This window comes from Gadus chalcogrammus, chromosome 16 (assembly GCF_026213295.1).
Source record: "Gadus chalcogrammus isolate NIFS_2021 chromosome 16, NIFS_Gcha_1.0, whole genome shotgun sequence".
Lineage (NCBI taxonomy): Eukaryota > Metazoa > Chordata > Actinopteri > Gadiformes > Gadidae > Gadus > Gadus chalcogrammus.
The window spans coordinates 25,189,321-25,209,123 of NC_079427.1; the positions used below are offsets into that span (position 1 = coordinate 25,189,321).

Below are 19,803 nucleotides of genomic sequence, written 5' to 3' on the forward strand. Positions count from 1 at the left end.
TATCCCTATTATTGTGGCATCATTTTAGGTCATATTTTTCTTCTCTTCTCTTTGCCGCCGTTTTCTCTTTGTGTACTGTTGAGCTTTTGATTGGGGTTTTGGAAATTCAAAACAGGAAAGTGCTTTAGGAGCATTAACGGGGAACTACCTCTGATTCTGAAAAGAGAATTAAACCCCAAACTTTCCACCTTTACTGCTATGAAACATACCATTACCTTTGTGGGAGCAGCTCGGGGAACAGGGTGGAAGTACCTTGTGGATTCCTCTCGGTGGTCTCCATGTACCAAGTCTGTAAGGAGAAGACCCTTGTTTGACTTAAGGTGTTGCACCCACCTCATACAAGGGCCTGGCCCCCCTCCTTCTATGAGTATATTGTTTTTTTATCAATATTGTGTCCCACATTTATTTTGGAGATTATTTTTGAGTTCCGGGGTGTTACAAATGTTTGTTGTATTTTTTATTACCTTGTGACAGAATTGGTAGGGCATCACCTGCTAAGAATGTTTAAAGTATATGTGTTTAATCAAAGCCTTACTCGTAAGGCCGTATCAGGATAGCCATTTTAAAATGATTTCACACGCAGTATGAGACCATGTTTTATAAAACTGGCACGTTTTCTGTGCGGTTTTTGTAGGTTACAAAATGTGTTGATTGAAACATGAAGATGATGTAATAAAAATGGCAAAAGCATTATACATGTGGCTGTGCTACCAATTATTTTGCTATTGTTTAATTGGACTTCCTCATGTCTCCGTTACATTGAATGATTCTTTTCAAAATCTGCTGAGCAACAGATTTTGTTGAATTTGTTGTAGGCCTATACCCATGGGATTCGTGTTACCGCCATATGCTCTCTTTCTCTCACTCTCTTTTAATTTCTCGCCCTCCTTCACCGTTAATACCTTAGGGCCAACTGTCGCATCTTGCTGACCTCTGACCCAAGAATTCAAGCAGCGTTAATGCAGATTGAATTTCGAATTTTATATTCAAATATATCTCCGACTCTGCTCATTATTGGTTTATGCCGAATCAACAAATCACGTAATGTCGGCTGTAAAGGGTCGATGCATCCCATGGCAATAAGCTGTCTTGACATTGTGCGTGGATGAACCTGGTGTTGCTGCAAGTTTCGGATGTCTTTGAGCTCTCCTCTCCGGCTTTGACGCCCATCTGTCACACGCTGGCCCACCATGCTCTCCGCTTTGATCACAACGCCTCCTCCGCTCTCGTTTCACCGTCTCCTCCGACATCAGACGGTTCACACCTTGTCCAATTTGAGACCTGGGTGTGAACGAGCACAGGGAAGCGCCTTTCTCTAATCCTGCGTATTAGTCATTTCTGCAGAAGGGTTAAAGACTAATCAGCACTTGATTTGACCCAAGCGGAACTTCGTCCTACAAAATGGAATGCTTGCATTATAAATAACTTCGACATCCACGTAAAAGTCATGTCTGGTTTGGTTGTCCACAATGCAACCATTGCATATTTTTAACAGCCCTCTTCATATCGATAAAGTGTGGTCTGTGACAGATTTATGAAAGACAACATTTCAGACTTTTGAAGTCATGCGCTTTCGAAAAATCAGTCTATACGGACTCAAGGCAGCGCGTTGTTATTGTTTGCGTCTGGCCTATTTTTACTGTTCACTGGGAGGGCTGTTCGGACACCATTTGGGTCCAGACAGGATCTGAAGCCACTTTGATGCGGATGTTATTTGCATCGGAGGTGTGAGCTGCGTCGCCGACTGGGGCAGTCCGAGGTGTGACATCATCCCTTTCATGTGCCAGCTTCCGTGACTTAAAACGTGGTGGGATCCACACTTAGGACCGATGCAGGCTGTGGCCTATAGGAGAACCCACCATGGTCATGTCTGAAGCTTCCCAGCATAACTTGACAACCGTTGTTTCATACTTATTTATTATTTTATTTATGAGATTCAAACATGGAATTATAGCAAAAGCTTTCTAAACATCATTACATCATCCACTTATTCCGACGGAGGCTATCCCCAAAATCAAACTACATGCCTCATGACACAGGACTACATTTGGAATAATACAACAAAAATAATTATATTAATCGCAGAAAAGGGCCGAACGTGTCGGTATCTAAAGAGCTTGGTCCTCACACGCGTCCTTTATTATACACTCCATTATATACAAAGATGGGCTGCCCTTCCGGTTCTTCTTTTTATTCCCTGGTCCACGTCTGTAGCGGTAAGTGAATCTCCGGTCTGAAGGGTGAAACAAGAAATTCTCAGCCTTGTTGTCAGGTGTACGGTCTTAATAACTCACAACGATACGAGCAGGGCCTATTGGCACACAAACGTCCCACACTGAGGGCCCAGTGCCACGGGGACCCCCACTGTGTCCCCCTCTCTCCCCTACCACGGCCTCCACATGGACTGAGAGTAGAGGACGGTGGGGGGCATGCCGGTGGGTGTGCTGGTGGCCTCGCGGGGATCCAGCCCCTGCCCCTCGGAGCTCTGGTTGTGCTCGCTGTCCGTGTCGTCCAGGTCCGAGCACAAGTCCGAGCACAGGTCCTCACTGGACGCACTGGAGGGGGCCGGGGAGAGGGCCATGCTGGATATACTCCTTCCCCCGGGCGAGGCGAGGCTGGCGCAGAGCGCGTCGCCCGCGTTCTGCCAAGTGCTGCCGTTGTGACCACCACCAGTAGTAGTAGCAGTGATTTTGGTGGTCGTGGTAGTGGTCGTGTCTGTGATTAAATCCATGAGCACGTCCGTGAAGTGGTCCTCGTTCAGGGGCATGCACTCCAGCAGATGGTTGAGCAGCTCGGCCGCCACCGTCGCGTCGATGCCGGGGCAGTTTGACACGAACATGTGCACCTCGTGCATGCACTGGATGTACCCGGCGGCGAACCGTTCGCTGGCCTCCCGGTTCAGCGTGTCGGTCTCTGTTTGTGCAAAAAGGAAGAGGGGAGCTTTAGAAGGGGTGATGGAGGGTCCAGCTATTTGGATAGAGGGGTGGGGTGTGCTGACCTTGCGTTCGGTTCTGCAGAATGTCCTCAACCTTTTTCACTGTCATCTCCAGCACCTCTGCGTTCTCCATCTTGGACTGAAACTTAAAAAGAGACAGAGAACAAGAGACCATGGGCACAGGGTGTTTAGAACAGAAACCGGTCTGATGTGTTCATGATCGTGTCGCAGTCGAGCCGGTATAGCAGTCACAGGTGAGCGCGTAATGAACCACGGGGCTACTCACGTCCGCGTCCGCCAGCAGGTTCCGAAGCTCCTGCAGACTCTCATTGATGCGAGCACGCCTCTTCTTCTCCACTAATGGCTTCCTCGTCTGTAAGAACATGTGAGACGTGTTAAAACAACCGTGGTTATAACCGCGGTTTCCATTGAAGGGCGCTGCAGAAAGTACCACGATGCGTTGCTTACGAGGGCTGAGTCGATTTACCTTTCGGTCTCCTCTCTGTATCCCGTAGTAATCCTCCTCCTCCTCCTCCTCCGTATCCAGTTCGTTTACGCTGGGTCGAGCCGAAGGGGCCATGTTGGTTAGAGCCCGAATTGTGCAAAAAAAATACCGCAATTGGTTAGATATCCCAGCGCTCTCTGGTTCTCTCCCCGGACTCCAGTGACGGGCAGCTGGCGAATGGAAACCGGTCCGAGGGAATCAATAAACGACAGGCGAGGCGACCTGTGTTTATTGTGCAATCCTAGTGAGACGGGCTGCTGGCCCCGAGTAACTGTTGTTAGTATTTATAGGGGCTTATTAGCATGTGAATGAGGGTCTGGCTGCTCATGCTCGCGAACAACGGAGCGCACATCGCAGCAGCCAATGGGCGAGCAGTCCTTTGTCTGGTCGGGCCCCGCAGCGCCGCCAGCGCCTCGGACCGCGGCTTTAATGAATTATCTTTTGGTTGACGGGGCCGAACGCGCCGGTTTTTCCTCTTTCAGATAGATAAATAGATCATAACTTTATTAAACGCCCGGAGGGGACATTCCTTACATGAGCCCAGCAGAAGTGGAAAACACGGGATAAGATACAATACAATAAAGAATTATCTCATAGTATCTAATTTTTTGTAACACTTTTGGGAAAGGCTTCCATCATATAGCCTACATGACTCGCTGAGATTGTATTGTAGGTTATAGACCATTTGGACTGACTTCAACGTCTGCTTATGTAGAATAGCAGGTTTACAAGGTAAGTATTTTACTTAGTTTTCTATTTTCCCGACTTCTTTATGACTATCGGTGTTCACTTTATAGCCCACTTTCAGTATTCATTATAAACAAAGCGGGGTATAATGCGACAAATATATATAGAGCTTATGCTGTTACATGTTGCAGAGGAACACACACACACACACACACACACACACACACACACACACACACACACACACACACACACACACACACACACACACACACACACACACACACACACACACACACACACACAAATCAATAAATAGAATTACAGATATTTTTTTTTATTATTATTTTATTTCGAGGCATTTTGTCCGAAGTTCTGGTGATTTACCCGTGCCTGGCGGATGTAACGCGATGCCTCCAGTCGGCAGCTGCTGGCGGCAGCCCCCTTGGCCCAAACTGAATCAGCCGGGGAATTAAGAGCCCTCCTCCAAAGAAAGCGACAGGTGTTGCCTGCGCCTCGTTTGTTCTCCCCGTTTTCTGTGACTTCTGATTTGCGTTCCTGCAGGCCTCCCCGATATCCCCCATATCCAAAGGAAAAATATCTCGCTCTTAGTTATTTTTCATTGATAAATAAAGATTCTGATTCTGATGGATTTAGATTGTGGTTTTGTGCGCGCAATATCTGCTCATTTTGAGCATGCGTGCTTTGCTCTGAACGTGTTGTGTTCATCGCATTGTGATGCAAATCAATCTAGCGTAGGCTACACTAGGACATTATTGTTGCTTATGACTGCTGCATGACTCCTATGTCAGGTTGCAAACACGAGAAGATGCACTATATGTATATGTTTTTTTTCGCACAATCTTTCCGCACAGGCATGGGCGTATGAGGAAGAGTGTGTGTGTGTGTGTGAGGGGGGGGTGTTGGAACCTAGCCACCGCCATCCTCTGCTCCAGATTTTTAATGGTCTGGACTGTGGAGAGAGCAGCTGCCCCGGCTCGCTTTTGTTCGTCAACTCGCTGAGGGACCAGGCGTCTTTTTCCCTCTCTTCAGTAGCCTACTGACTGACTCCATCAGATTGGGCCAGTAATAAAGGGATCGGGCCAGTATTAAGGGCCCACAATGGCGGGAGTGGGGCCACGAGCACAGTGATTAAATAGAGGGGTATGACTAAATTTCAGGCAGAAATTATGCTGTAGGCTACTTATTAATATGACCAAAGCCAGTTTATTCTTAATGGGACCTCATATTGCCTTTGATTATCATTTACAGGATCATATCCAAATATGATTGATTTTTCAGCCACAAGCAGCATACTTTCAACTATCAATGGGCCCCATAGTGGTGTATCATTATTTTATATCTTTAATTATACCAGATATTCTTAAAGAGACGATTGTCCCTCGATAGTATAGCACGTAAGATAGGCCTGCTCTGTTACAGTAGCAGCAAATTGGAAAGTAATGTGAAATGTACAAGTATTCTTCTCTCAATGCTCAGAATAAATGAATACACAAACATAACTGCATACAAGATATATTTTTATTAATATTTGTGTTAAACATACAAATGGTATAGAGGAGGAAGTAAACCAAAAGACAGTGCTGGACAACAGCTCTACGGAGACATTGGTCATCTTATAATATCGAATAAATAAAGTTGTTAACACAATAAATACAAGAGAGATTAATAGGAGCCTTCTATAATGCAGGCTACGGGATATCGACTTCAGATAGGAAGTACTGGAAAGGGTCTTCATCTAGCACACCTAGAATCATAAGTATCGGAACAAAAAGCGCCCCACACATGGTTGTTTTCAGAGTAGCATATCTATAAGATACATAACAGAAGATGCTCTAACAAAAAATGGGAGAATCGACATCGTAGTACAATGGAGTCCACATGTTCACCAGGGCCTCCACATCTCCAGCAGACCCAGGGGACTGTGGTGGCTGGGGCTACTTGGCAACCGCAGCACCCTCTCCTGGGGCCAGGCTATTTGGCCCCCGGCACCCCTGAGGGGTGTGCCGGGGAGCTCTGCCAGGGCAGGCGTGTCTTGTCTTGGGGTGCGCTGTAGGGGGCGCTCGTCGGTGGACCTGGGCAGGGACTTCAGCAGGTGGTTGAGCAGGCGGGAGCCCAGGGCTTTGTCCATCCACTCACAGGTCAGCAGCATGTTGTGGACCTCGTGCATGCACTCGATGTAGCCCGTGCTGTACTTCTGCTGCGCCTCTAGGCCTAACGTGGGATCGGCTGAGGAGAAAGGCGGGCGATGTTTATTAAGTGGTTCAACAGCACCCCCTGCTGGTAACAGCAAGAGTAGTGAGAGCAGTGCATTGCTTTTACCAGTTCTCTTTAATTAAACCAAACTGTTGGTAAAACTGCTGTATTGTGCAGGCTCAAAAATTATGTTTATATTTAATTGTGAAATAATCAATGGTTATTAATGATATAAGTCATCAAGTTGTAGGCCTATGAATATGAAAACACTTGTTGCTGGTGACAACAGTCTGTCCGAGTTGAGTCAAGTTTCTTACCATTGCGTTTGTGACTCTGGATGTTCTGCAGGTGTTTCACGGTCATTTCTAGGATATCTGCTTTCTCAAGTTTCGATTGCTGTTAGACAATAAAAAAGCATTAATTTGTAACCGACTCTGAGGTATCCAACAGTTGGCATTACAATTGAAAACAGCTATAGGCCTAGCTCTAAAATACTTACATCTAGTCTAAACGCTCCGATCACCGTTTCTTTGAGTTGATCCAAACAAGTGTTTATCCTCTCTCTCCTTTTTCTCTCAATAAGTGGCTTCCTTAACTATGTAGAAGAAAAAAACACTGTTAGCACCGCAGAAATAGGATTCCTTTGCGGAAAAACAGGGCAACAAGACGAGAGTAGGCCTACAGCATTAGGGTTATCCTGCATCCAACAACCTTAAACGCGTTAAAGCCCCAACAAAAGTATACCTTTCTCTCCTCCTTAGCACTCGAGTGTCTCCCCACGTTGTGAGCCATAGAGGACGCGGTCATGTTGAGCCCACTGTTGCCTGAGCGAGTTTCAGAGCGTCTCTAAGGCCCTGCGCGCTGCGTGGCCCTCTTATTTATAGGGCACAATTAGCATGTGAATGGTCCAACTCTTTGGCTTCGGTATTTTCCCACACACAGGGTCGCTCCCAGCGGCCTTCTCCCATCAGTCAAGACTGACAGGTCACTGGCTCTATTCAATAGCAGGCGAAACCAAACTTGAAAAAAAAAACACACACAACGACAGATGTCCTGCTTGAAACCACGCACCCATCCTCCACCACAACACAACTTTCGTTTCCTCTTTTTCCTTTTTTTTTTTTTTTTTGCTGGCCGAATCACGTGACCCAAAGGCGCGCCGATTCTCTCGGAGTTGTCATTCCCATGGATGAACAAGGGTGTGCAATTACCGCGCTATGCTCCGGGGAGTCGTCGCCCATTGGCTTTCAATAGGTGGAGGAAACATAAGACCACGTGCAAGGAGGAAACCTTCGGAAACCTTACAAAAAAAACATCGCGCTCTCAAAACCTTGAAGCAGACGAGAAACAGGCTCCCCGTTATAGCGCTGTTTGGGGGACACTTTTTGGTTCAACAACAGACTACTAAAATAACACACGCACACACACATATATATATAGGCCTATATATATATATATTTTATTTTTATTTTTTTTGTGTAATTTTATGAAATAACAAATATGAAAAAGAAAATAGGCCTCTTTACGTAAACTTCCTATCGTTTCCGAGAGGAGAAAAGACAATTTTTTTCTTGAAGGTATTTTTTTAGGCACAGGCACTACACAGGTTAAATAACTGTCTTTGACCAAACTAAGTCTTTGACCATCTTTGTGAAATGACCAACATCTGTGGTCGACGACGGCGCACGGCCAAGTGAGCAGATGTCCGCGTGACCAGATGTCCCCGAGCGGCGGCTCGCGCTCTGCTGCGCCTCTGTGTGGAGCCACGCGACCGCCGGGCGAACGCCAGGTCGTGGGAAACACAGCCGAACAATGCTGGCTATTCAAGCGGTCCTAATCACCATGAAGAGAGTAGGCCTAATAACCCCTATAGAAAAAGTGGACTGTCCGGTCGGGAGAAGGTGGTTAGAGCAGTCCAAAAATAAATAATAAAGAAATAAAGAATTTATATTTATATATAACCCTTTAAATAATAACAATAATACAAGATAAAGTTGGATAACCGACTAAACAGTATTCTTCTGTTCTACATAATCATTAGAGCCCGAAGCAAACCATTTTACAACATCACTAAAGCAACAGGTGCCTTTGTGCCCGGTGCTTGTTGGCCGAGAGTCACACCCTCTGATCGGGAGTTGAATGGGTATAACCAAAGACATAGGTTTTCTGGGTCTGAACAACACTCGCGGGGGATGGGCCGAAGACATACGGGCATCTGGCACGCGACCAACATACTCTTATCTCTCAGGGATTTCTCAGAGTAAACATTTAAGAAGCTTGAAATGTAACTAAATTGAATATTTACAAGCAGCAGCACTGGAAACGTGATATCTGACAAATTAGACTAAATGTATTAAGTAATCAATTAAACAATTAAAACGAGGTTTACAAAGTAGGCTGCCAAATCTTGAAAGCAGCGTTCTTGTTGTTTAAAAAACTAGATTAAATGACTTCATAGCACACATTTGAGTTTGCTTCCACAACCCCCCCCCCCCCCTCTCTCTCTCTCTCTCTCTCTCTCTCTCTCTCTCTCTCTCTCTCTCTCTCTCTCTCTCTCTCTCTCTCTCTCTCTCTCTCTCTCTCTCTCTCTCTCTCTCTCTCTCTCTGTCTCTCTCTCTCCCTCTCTCTATATATATATATATATATATATATATGGTGGTATGTCAAGAAAGAAAACATATGCATGCACATATGCATCCACACACACACACACACACACACACACACACACACACACACACACACACACACACACACACACACACACACACACACACACACACACACACACACACACACACACACATGCACACAAACGGCACTGTGTGCTGGAGGCATCTGCACAGTGCACACCATAGTCAACAGAGGAAGCTGGCACAGTGCAGATTCACCAGCACAGGAAGTGTCTGAAGAGGACCCAGGAAGACCGGGACAAAGGTGTCCGCACTGCTGTATGTCATGTTCACAGGCTCCCCCGCCCACACCTCCTCTATGAACGGTCATACTCCGGTGCATTGGAAGGATCTTCTACATCCCTGACCACATGTTCCTGCACTGTCAGTGTAGCCAGATTGGGCCTGATTTCCCGCCCAATCTGTTCCACAGTGTGGTCATTATACCTTCAGTTCCAAAGACTAGTCCTGCAAAATGGATTAGTAAATTGTAAATTGGACTTGTAATTGACTTTCACATACCACCAGTTAGGCTGTTTTCAAGAGGAACAGCAAGTCTGAGGTCATGTCTCTCTTTCTTAACAGGGACAAAACACATTATTTCTATATTTGTGAGATTTCTACCAAGAACCACAACTTGTGGTTTAGGTTTAGAATTCTCACTACAACATGCATGATTCATTCACAAGCAAGAAAACACACACACACACACACACACACACACACACACACACACACACACACACACACACACACACACACACACACACACACACACACACACACACACACACACACACACACACACACACACACACACACACACACACACACGTTATGTATTCACGTCAGCCAATCTAATATTGTGTTATCACGGGGTGAGAACGCCCTCGTGTGGCCGTGGGCTGCTCGGTCTGAGCAGATCCAGTATTGTGACCATATTGCCTCACGACCAGAGGGGGCGTCCTTTCTAACTGGAATGACAACCACCTTGCTACTAGCATAGCAGTCGGATCCAGAGAAAGAACTGGGAAACAGTGGCCACACGATCACAAACAAGGGGAGTTGACCAATAAGGGAAACAAAGGAGATTATTTTGTAACGCTTCGGAGCACTTGATCCTCATTTTGCACCCCGTTACAGGCAGACCAAGCTCAGAAGGTATGTCATTTTACTCTCTGGATCAGGTATGACTGCCATGGTGCCTCCACCGACACAACGCTACAGTTGCTGTACTACTGCTAGCCAAGTCGGCTAGCTAGCCACCTTCGACTAGCACACCAAAATAGCTTTGATTATATCAGTAATCATGCTTCATCTTTAGCTCCTAAACCTAGAATAGGTCTCCCAGTACAGCCCTGCTAGGATCGGGAGCTGCTGCTGGGAGGCGACCAGCGGTGGGTTAATGGCTCGTATCCACGAGGAGCCACCAGCCGTGAGAGCCCCTTTTAGCAGAGCTAGCATAGCTTAGCGTAGCTAAGTCAATGCTTACTCCATAATTATTCGCTCTGGTATTTTCATCTGAACTTAATGGCTAACATTAGCCCCAGTGGCCCTCCGATGCCAGCAGGCCTCGGAGGGCCTTACTTGGGGCGAATTGAGGGCTAGTGTGCATTTGCCTCCTTCAAAGGGGTCCTTATCGTACACCTTGCTGTGTGTGTGTGTGTGTGTGTGTGTGTGTGTGTGTGTGTGTGTGTGTGTGTGTGTGTGTGTGTGTGTGTGTGTGTGTGTGTGTGTGTGTGTGTGTGTGTGTGTGTGTGTGTGTGTGTGTGTGTGTGTGTGTGTGTGTGTGTGTGTGTGTGTGTGTGTGTGTGTGTGTGTGTGTGTGTGTGTGTGTGTGTGTGTGTGTGTGTGTGTGTGTGCGTGTGCGCCCGCCCGCCCGCCCGCCCGTGCTTTTACAAGCACGGGTCAGCCAGCATCAGTGTTTGGGGGACACTGATTGAAATATAACAGGCTGGGGATCAGGCACAAGAATAGCCCTCCGGATGCCAGTAGGCAGTACAGTACAGCATCTGTTTTGGCTTGATACTAATTAAGTATACTTTGTTTTTGGGGCATGTGGCTCAGGAGGTAGAGCGGGTTGGCTTGTAACCGGAAGGTTGCTGGTTCGACACTCCCAGTGTCGAGGCGTCCCTGTGCAAGACGCCTCACCCTCCCGAAGAGCTTGCTGTCGCCTTACATGATTGACACCGCTGTGTGCAAGTGAGGCAATATTGTACAGCGCTTTTAGTGTCCACTGGTTAGAGAAGCGCTATATAAATGCAGTCCATTTTACGAGGCTGAGAGTTAAAAGGATCCCAAACTGAGTGGCGTGGTGCTCGCAGCAGGGGCGGTGCTGTGTCTCTTTCCACTCCGTGGTGGCCAGCTCATGACGCTGTCGGGTTGCAACATGTTTTTTTAGTAATAAGTTATGCAATGGTTAAATTTAGTTTTGAAGTCAAGGTATTATATAATAGTCTTATTCACAACCCAGACTTATTCATGACATAGGGTTGCCAGCGATCACGTCGTCGTTGTGCTGTATGTATTTTCCGTATATTCAGATTCAATGATTGCTAGATCTGGTGGATTGTGTTGGCTGGCTGGTCTTGAACCTGACCATACGTCGTGCCCTCCCCTGGCTACGTCATTGATACCAAAACGGGTCATGAACAAGAGAAGCGGCGTGGCTCCCTGCCTGCTGGATACATTAACAGGCATTAGCCTGTGTAGAAGGGGTATTTGGCCACCTGGAGAAGTTTAAAGGTAGCCTGGTCCTACCAGACTCTCGTACATCATTTCATTTGCACAGAGAGTCTGGACCCACTCAATTGACTAACGTTAACTCACTTGAAGGCGAGTGTCTGTTGAAGTTTAAAACTATTGGATCTACACAGTGCAACTCTGGATGTGCCATAACCAATTGTTAACGTTTGGTCGTGACGTATGTCATGCGCCGTGACCGGCCGGGAATCATGTTGCGCGCAGTCTGTAAACATCCAAACACCTTGCGTGAAGATGTCCGTCCACGAGAGCTGACTTTAACGTCATTGTTCTCAGCCACTCCCTCTGTGCCCTGATTGGACGCACACATTTTGGATGGAGAAAACCTGCGAATATACCAAACCCAGACCAGACGTAGTACTGAAGGGAAATTGAGTGGAAGTACTTTAGTTTAAAGGTACTGCGGCCTCACTTTATAGCTTGCTTTTCTTTGAGACCTTTTCTTGGAGAACATTTGCACAATATTTATTTTTGACTTTGATTCCACCATTATCAAGCCCTTTCACCTCTTAACCTAGCGACAAACTCATAATCTCACCTCGTTCTTGATGACTCTCTGATTAGTCGGAATGGTATTGATAAGATGGCCGCACCCTGGGCCAGAGGGCCTCTGTATCTGCTACTTAACAGATGTGAGAAGGGCCTGCTCTCTGGCCTCTATAGGCCATATGTATGTATACTATGCATGCAGGGTGTCCGATAAGGACCCCTGTGAAGGAAGCAAATGCACCGGGTGGTGTGAGCAGCTGACCGGGACGTCTAGTATAGTAGGCTTATGTTTTGGTGGCCAATGCCATGCCAAAGCCACAAGGACAGATTTTGTAGTTGTTTTTGATCCAGAGTCGTGGCTGGACCTTTTAGTTTTGTTTGGAGCAGTCACACACAAAGGGTGTGTTTTTAACAGAGCAGCATGAGCCATGAGTTTATTCATTGAGGGAATATGTTTACTAAGCTACAATGTCGGGAAGAGTCCTGTCCAAAGCAACACACCCATTTGGTCGAGGCCTGTGTGACTCTGAACACGGGGTAGTTTATCATTAACTAACAACGAGCAGTCGGCTCTGAACTGTTGCTCAACACACTGAGCCTCTTTGAAAAGCTTGTTGTGGTTGGCCTGATAATCACTCAAACACAGGAATAGATTCATACCCTTTAAAGCAAATTAACCACCACCTGGCTACCAAGCTTTTTCTAATGACACTAGTTTTTGTATATTGATTTAAAATCAAATGGTTTTCAATCAGGCCTAGGCTTATTAATGGATATCCTGTCGCCTTCTGTCTGGACATGTCATTGTTTATCTCTGAAACATGACGTTGCTCACTAACATGAGTCACTGCCTTTTTATTTGGTCATCACCTGACTGTGTGTTCGGTCCCCCGTCACGGCAGAAACCCGTTCAAAACAATTCTTGTCTATTCACAGTCTTCATGGAACAGCACTGGCGATAGGCCGCTGGATAGTTGGCAATTAGCATTACTCTGTGTTCATATCACTGGACTCATTCTCTAGTCAGTTACTCTTATTTTGTTCCCTCTTAATCTCCAGGTGATTTGATTGGGGGTTTCAAACTATTTATATATTTTCTGCGTCTCCGTCACCTCCTCAGCTGGACAGTGCGCTGCGCCTGGTCGCCCCTGGTTACCCTCCACCATGCCTTTCCCCTTCGGCAAGTCCCACAAGTCGCCTGCGGACATCGTGAAGAACCTGAAGGATAGCATGGCGGTGCTGGAGAAGCACGACATCTCGGACAAGAAAGCCGAGAAGGTAGACTACAATCTTTTGTTGCATATCAATTGAGTTTGATCTGTTAATGTGTGTGTGTGTGTGTGTGTGTGTGTGTGTGTGTGTGTGTGTGTGTGTGTGTGTGTGTGTGTGTGTGTGTGTGTGTGTGTGTGTGTGTGTGTGTGTGTGTGTGTGTGTGTGTGTGTGTGTGTGTGTTAGGGCTGGCCGATTAATCTAATTTTGAATTTGATTTTAGCGTGAAACATAATCAAGTTTTTCTATTTTTTTCATTTCTTTCAATTTTTATTATTTTATTTAATGTTGTATAGAAAGAGCAGAACGGCAGGATACAATTTAGATTGGAACATTTTCTTTTTAACCATTTTGTGTATTTTTTTTAAGGAGAAATTTCAAAGCTCTCAGTTACAAAGTTTTGTTTGGGAGAGACATGCTGAATAAAATAAATAGATTTCAAACTCAAAAATAATCGTTTGAATAATCGTGATTTCAATATTGACCAAAATAATAGTGATTATGATTTTTCCCATTATCGAGCAGCCGTCGTGTGTATTTGTATTTATATTTGTTGTCTGGCCTGGTTTGTGTCCGCATGTGTTCTCACAAATGTAAATCAATGTTTTATTGACCAAGTGCTGGAAAATGAATTCCCATTTAATTTGAAGAGCTTCCCTCAAGGACCACTTAGGAGTTTTTATGGCACAGTTTAGAACAATCTGTGTGCGTCCACTGCGTCTTTGTCGATCAACCTGTTTCGTCCCTCCGTCGTCCTCGCCCCCAGGCCACGGAGGAGGTGTCCAAGAGCCTGGTGGCCATGAAGGAGATCCTATACGGCACCAATGAGAAGGAGCCCCAGACAGAGGCGGTGGCCCAGCTGGCCCAGGAGCTGTACAACAGCGGGCTGCTCAGCACCCTGATCGCTGACCTGCAGCTCATCGACTTTGAGGTGAGAGGAGACAAACGCAAATCCTGATTTATTAAAGGACCTCCACTCCTCGTAAGCGGCCCTCGTGGCCCCCCACCAGCACAGATCCACCGTCATCCTCTTTTTGAGGGAGAGCCTAGATAATACTATAATGTTAACTCTGATTTCAAGAGAAGTATCTAGGGAGAATAGGGAGTTCCAGTGAATCAACCTGTAGTCTAGAGTCCCAGATTGTAGTGGCTTTTGACATGCAGACATTATCCATACAAATGTTTTAAAGAATACAGATACAACTATTCAACCGGTACAGATATTGCTGAAAGATAATGTTGCATACCATGTTGGTTTGAGGCTCTGCCCCGCCGTCTCTCGACGAGAACAGGTGGAGTAAACGTAACATGTCGAGGCAAATGCACACATAGTTTGTGGAAGCGGGGCGGGGCGCACTGCTCCCTCAAGCTTGGGCCTCGCCCCGCGTTGCGTGCATCCGCGCGCGTTCGCCCTCATCACAATATACAGGCAGGGTGCTGGCGGCCACTGCGGCCGTTCCTGACTCACCCCGTGATGACATGACTCACTGTGTTGTGAGAGAGAAGCTCTTCTCCTTTCCTCCTCGGGCTGCTTGGAGGGAAGAACATGCATGGAAGAGGTGTGTGTGTGTGTGTGTGTGTGTGTGTGTGTGTGTGTGTGTGTGTGTGTGTGTGTGTGTGTGTGTGTGTGTGTGTGTGTGTGTGTGTGTGTGTGTGTGTGTGTGTGTGTGTGTGTGTGTGTGTGTGTGTGTGTTGTCCTTTGATGGGGCCAATGGGTTGTCCTCGTCAGCAAGAACCCATCAGTAGAAGACCTTGGTCTTTCCTCCTCCCGCTCTCTTCACATACTGCATTTATAAGCAGCTCTCAATTCTCCATGAGGAACGGAAGTTTTGATTTCCATTATTAATATTAGTTGATGATTTTGTTTTTTGTATTGGAAACTACAACTTTTCCAACTTGGCCCTACTTTCAGCCTCAAGTCCTGCTGGCAGCACCAACCGTTCTCCCTAACGCTGTGTGTTCTCACCCCACAGGGTAAGAAGGACGTGGCTCAGATCTTCAACAACATCCTGAGGCGCCAGATCGGCACTCGGACGCCCACCGTGGAGTACCTCTGCACCCAGCAGAACATCCTCTTCATGCTGCTCAAGGGGTCAGGGGAAACACACAGACAGACACATGCAGACCCCCGACACACACACACACACACACACACACACACACACACACACACACACACACACACACACACACACACACACACACACACACACACACACACACACACACACACACACGTTCACGTTCAATATACGACACTCGGAGAGAGACGTTTAATATACAACACACACAGACGTTCAATGTAAAACCACATACACAGACAGACTTTCAATATAGAACAACATACACAGACAGACGTTCAATACAGAACAACATACACAGACAGACGTTCAATATAGAACAACATACACAGACAGACGTTCAATATACAATAACACACACACAGACATTCAATATAGAACAAAACCTTTCCTAAGACGCTCAATTAGGATTTACATACCAAAACCACATTGAGTTAGAGCACATTCACTTGTGTTCATTCATGAGATCGTTTTCCCTGAACTCAAAGCCACACTTAACAAGATCCTAGGAAGAGATTGTACGCATCGTTCAGATTTGGTCAGTTTGTTTGTGGCACTGTTTGCGATTTAGCGGTAACCCTCTGATGGCCTGTGTGTCACTCAGGTACGAGTCCCCGGAGATCGCCCTGAACTGCGGCATCATGCTGAGGGAGTGCGTGCGGCACGAGCCGCTGGCCAAGATCACACTGTGGTCGGAGCAGTTCTACGACTTCTTCAGATATGTGGAGATGTCCACGTTCGACATCGCCTCAGACGCATTCGCCACTTTCAAAGTGAGTTGGGTGCCGATCGTACCCGGATTATCAGACGATGGACACAGTTTCCTGCTATTGAAGCTGTTGTGGAAAAAATGGTCGAAAAATATCAACAACAGGTCACATGGTCATTTGCAGACTTGTTATCCGCTGTGTGATTGATTTGCGTCGACCCCGACAGGCCCATTGTATGGAAATGGCTTGCATGAAACAAACTGCAGACTGAATTATAAAGTGAAACCAAATAGAAATACGGGATTGTTTCAAATCCAATGAGTACCTGACCAACTGTCACATTCACTAATTGCATTATCAATGTCTTAATACTTATTGAGATGAATTTTCTTACCAGGACCTACTCACGAGACACAAGCTACTAAGCGCCGAGTTCCTGGAGCAACATTACGACAAGGTAAGTCCATAGCACCCATTGCATGGAAACCTAATGAGCTGCGTTACCGTAAGGCCATTTATTGATTGTACACGTCATACGTTAGTAACAGTATTTTACGAGGGGAATGAAAAGCTTCAAAATGTATACTGGCCCAAAGATAATTTACCAAGGCCTTACTCAAAGTTGTAATTATCAGTGTTGGAGCATTTAACCAAAGACTTTTGGTTCTTGACATTTTTAATCATAATTAATTGAATCAAACTCTCCCCTGCTGACAGCCATCCATGCACAACACTATCTGGCACTACCTGCCAATGACAAGCCACCAACTAATGGAAATTCAGACGTTTACTGAGCTCAGATCGAGATTATTTTGTGTCTCAGTTTTTTGTCAAAATGCCACCGTGCCAGTCTCAGCTTGTGGTGTCCCAGTAATCCAAGTCTCCTGCCTGGGCGACATCAAACAGGCATTTGTAGAGTGCATCACTTTTGGTTTCTGAGCACCGTCTGTGTGGGAAGAGCTCTCATTATCTTGTCAGCGTGTTTTCTAAACAAGACGCGCAGCACTTGGCACATTTTCAGAAGACTCTTTAACTCGCCACCCCCACAGTCTTCCTCTTCTCCACCTCTGATTATGTCTCTCCTTCTCTGCTCCAGTTTTTCAGCGAATACGAGAAGTTGCTCCACTCTGAAAACTATGTGACCAAAAGGCAATCTCTCAAGGTAAGGGCCGTGGCCGTAGTTGGAAGGCCTCGGTGTACGGGGTGCCGATCTCTTTAAGGAGCTATTTATGGAGGGCGGGGGCGTCTCTCACAGTATTGGGTTTCTAAAACATAACAAGAAACACCACCATGGTCTTAGTAGTGTGGCGCCCTCTTCTGTTTGGTATACAACTTGAAGTGTTATTCAGGTTTGGTCATTTTTCTCTTGCACATGTCATATTTCTCAGAGATAAAATTACATATTTTGATTTGTTCATTTGAATGGTTTTTCGTTCTTTCTAAATCGTAAAATTCTGGTACAAACATGTACGGTCCCTGAAAAATAGCTGTGTTGTTTAACTGAAGTTATGACGCAAAAGGATGGAAAACCGACAAAGGTTCAAGTCTCTCTCTCTCTGCTTGGTTGCCAAAGCTACTTGGGGAGCTGCTTCTCGACCGGCACAACTTCACCATCATGACGAAATACATCAGCAAGCCGGAGAACCTCAAGCTCATGATGAACCTCCTGCGAGACAAGAGCCGCAACATCCAGTTCGAAGCCTTCCACGTCTTCAAGGTAAGAGTCGCTGAGCGCTGCGATCAAACCTCTGGGACCGCCACCAAACACAAGTAAGTCAGGTGATGAAACCTGGCGTATTCTGTGACATCACCTGGCCTGATCCGCCCATCGCAAAGGCAATTACGCATGATTCTCCGGAGAGTTAGCTTGTTCCTTAAAGGAGAAATCCGATGTAAAATGCATCTGGGATATGTTTAATATGATAACGAGTTGGGATGCTCGTTTTGGAGCAAAAAAGCATGTGGACGCATTCTTAAGTTGGCTTTTTTTAGCCGATTCTACCAAACGCTATAAACTTGGAACGATGGGGGTATGTGTTATGGTAAAAAACGAAATCTACATATTGAGTCTTAAAGACAAGATGGTGTCGACGGATGATCTACTGATGGTATTGTGTGTATAAAATGACATTTTTAATAAACAATCTGTACACTTACAAAGTTATCAATGCCTTGTTTATATAAGTTAAGACCCTTATTATACTACCAAAGAATTGTCTGGCTACTTCTAGCCTTGTAAGTGATTTAAAATAGCGATTTAGTTTTTACCATAGCACATGCCCCCATCGTTCCAAGTTTATAGCGTTTTGGTGGAATCTGCCAAAAAAAAGCCAACTTAAGAATGCGTCTACATGCGCTTTTTTGCTACCAAACGAGCATTCCAACTCGTTATCATACTAAACATATCCCAGATCCATTTTACACCGGATTTGTCCTTTAAAACCTACAGTTTCCGTTAATAGTCTCTTTTTATTTTTTAAGAAGTCTTAATTAGTCTTGGGCACAGTTTACAATGTCTTGCAATCATACTGGTGTCTCTTTATTTAGTAGACCAATATATTTTCATTATGTGATTAGGACTACAGCACTGCTAGATTTGTCCATTTGCTTACATATGAACTTTCTCGTGCCACTGTCGATTTGCGCTCATTTCTTGTTCATAGGCTTTTGAAAGGTAATTAATGTTCACTTTATGAGACGGATCTTAACAAATTCCTAATCAAAACCCCCTGATAAGGACGGCTCCCCTTTGCCTTCCCACCCAGGTGTTTGTGGCCAACCCAAACAAGACGCAGCCCATCCTTGACATCCTGCTGAAGAACCAGACCAAGCTCATCGAGTTCCTCAGCAAGTTCCAGAACGACCGGACGGAAGACGAACAGTTCAACGACGAGAAGACCTACCTGGTCAAACAGATCCGGGACCTGAAGCGGCCCGTCCCCCAGGAGGCCTGAGGGGAGTCTGGGGGGTGGGCGGCTGAGAGAGTTGATGGGAGGAGGAAGGGAGGGAGGGTGGGCGCGTTGTCATGGGGAATGCAGCAGGGAAGAGCCTCCATGGAGGCCGAATGGACCCGTCAGCCGACACCGCCGCTCCGGTTGTTTCTCGGGAAATACATTTAAGGAAGCAAAAGCAAAAGAAAACCAGTGCACCCATCACGTGACATCGGGAAAGCTCTTCTGCCTCTCAAGGGACATTGAAAAATTTTGTTTCCTTCTATCTTTTGCTATTTTTATTTTCAAATTTTCTTCCTTCCTTCATTCAAAAAAAAAAAAGAGAAATAATAGTTGCTGCTGCTTCCTTGCACATTGAGACATGTTTAAAGTATTCCCTGTTTACTAATGACACACACACACACACACACACACACACACACACACACACACACACACACACACACACACACACACACACACACACACACACACACACACACACACACACACACACACACACACACACACACCACTTATGCACA

At 45.9% G+C, this 19,803-nt stretch overlaps 3 protein-coding genes across 5 annotated transcripts; 1 reads left to right on the top strand and 2 right to left on the bottom strand.

Moving 5' to 3' along the window:
• Nucleotides 1–1,908: 1,908 nt before the first annotated feature.
• On the bottom strand, nt 1,909–3,727 carry her13 (hairy-related 13). 2 transcript variants are annotated; one of them, XM_056610921.1, is made up of 4 exons: nt 3,423–3,727; nt 3,222–3,308; nt 2,999–3,074; nt 1,909–2,913 (listed from the first exon to the last, which is right to left on the bottom strand). In XM_056610921.1, exons 1-4 carry the CDS (start codon nt 3,513–3,515, stop codon nt 2,384–2,386), a joined length of 786 nt encoding a protein of 261 aa, XP_056466896.1. In that variant the 5' UTR covers nt 3,516–3,727; the 3' UTR covers nt 1,909–2,383. The 2 variants fall into 2 exon arrangements, with proteins under 2 accessions (XP_056466896.1, XP_056466893.1); XM_056610918.1 differs by having other exon boundaries at nt 2,999–3,080.
• A 1,935-nt stretch (nt 3,728–5,662) lies between these two features.
• her8.2 (hairy-related 8.2) lies at nt 5,663–7,171 on the bottom strand. The gene is made up of 4 exons (XM_056610923.1): nt 7,089–7,171; nt 6,844–6,939; nt 6,662–6,740; nt 5,663–6,377 (listed from the first exon to the last, which is right to left on the bottom strand). Exons 1-4 carry the CDS (start codon nt 7,149–7,151, stop codon nt 6,034–6,036), a joined length of 582 nt encoding a protein of 193 aa, XP_056466898.1. The 5' UTR covers nt 7,152–7,171; the 3' UTR covers nt 5,663–6,033.
• A 2,811-nt stretch (nt 7,172–9,982) lies between these two features.
• Nucleotides 9,983–19,746, top strand: cab39 (calcium binding protein 39). 2 transcript variants are annotated; one of them, XM_056610912.1, is made up of 9 exons: nt 9,983–10,177; nt 13,389–13,546; nt 14,304–14,468; nt 15,511–15,629; nt 16,223–16,391; nt 16,726–16,785; nt 17,425–17,490; nt 17,902–18,045; nt 19,094–19,746. In XM_056610912.1, the coding sequence occupies exons 2-9, from the start codon at nt 13,433–13,435 to the stop codon at nt 19,280–19,282; spliced, it is 1,026 nt and encodes a 341-aa protein (XP_056466887.1). In that variant the 5' UTR covers nt 9,983–10,177; nt 13,389–13,432; the 3' UTR covers nt 19,283–19,746. The 2 variants fall into 2 exon arrangements, with proteins under 2 accessions (XP_056466887.1, XP_056466888.1); XM_056610913.1 differs by lacking the exon at nt 9,983–10,177 and adding an exon at nt 11,339–13,290 and having other exon boundaries at nt 19,094–19,325.
• The last annotated feature ends 57 nt before the right edge of the window (nt 19,747–19,803 follow it).

What these genes read in the sequence shown, in the direction of transcription:
- her13 (XM_056610918.1), bottom strand. Translation starts at nt 3,515, where the DNA reads ATGGCCCCTTCGGCTCGACCCAGCGTAAACGAACTGGATACGGAGGAG. An exon ending in TACAGAGAGGAGACCGAAAG is followed by an intron (nt 3,309 to 3,422) that starts GTAAATCGACTC and finishes ATGTTCTTACAG; the next exon opens with ACGAGGAAGCCATTAGTGGA. An exon ending in TCTGCAGAACCGAACGCAAG is followed by an intron (nt 2,914 to 2,998) that starts GTCAGCACACCC and finishes TTGCACAAACAG; the next exon opens with AGACCGACACGCTGAACCGG.
- her8.2 (XM_056610923.1), bottom strand. Translation starts at nt 7,151, where the DNA reads ATGACCGCGTCCTCTATGGCTCACAACGTGGGGAGACACTCGAGTGCT. An exon ending in GTGCTAAGGAGGAGAGAAAG is followed by an intron (nt 6,940 to 7,088) that starts GTATACTTTTGT and finishes TCTTCTACATAG; the next exon opens with TTAAGGAAGCCACTTATTGA. An exon ending in TCGGAGCGTTTAGACTAGAT is followed by an intron (nt 6,741 to 6,843) that starts GTAAGTATTTTA and finishes ATTGTCTAACAG; the next exon opens with CAATCGAAACTTGAGAAAGC.
- cab39 (XM_056610912.1), top strand. Translation starts at nt 13,433, where the DNA reads ATGCCTTTCCCCTTCGGCAAGTCCCACAAGTCGCCTGCGGACATCGTG. An exon ending in CGGACAAGAAAGCCGAGAAG is followed by an intron (nt 13,547 to 14,303) that starts GTAGACTACAAT and finishes CCTCGCCCCCAG; the next exon opens with GCCACGGAGGAGGTGTCCAA. An exon ending in TGGAGCAACATTACGACAAG is followed by an intron (nt 16,786 to 17,424) that starts GTAAGTCCATAG and finishes TCTCTGCTCCAG; the next exon opens with TTTTTCAGCGAATACGAGAA.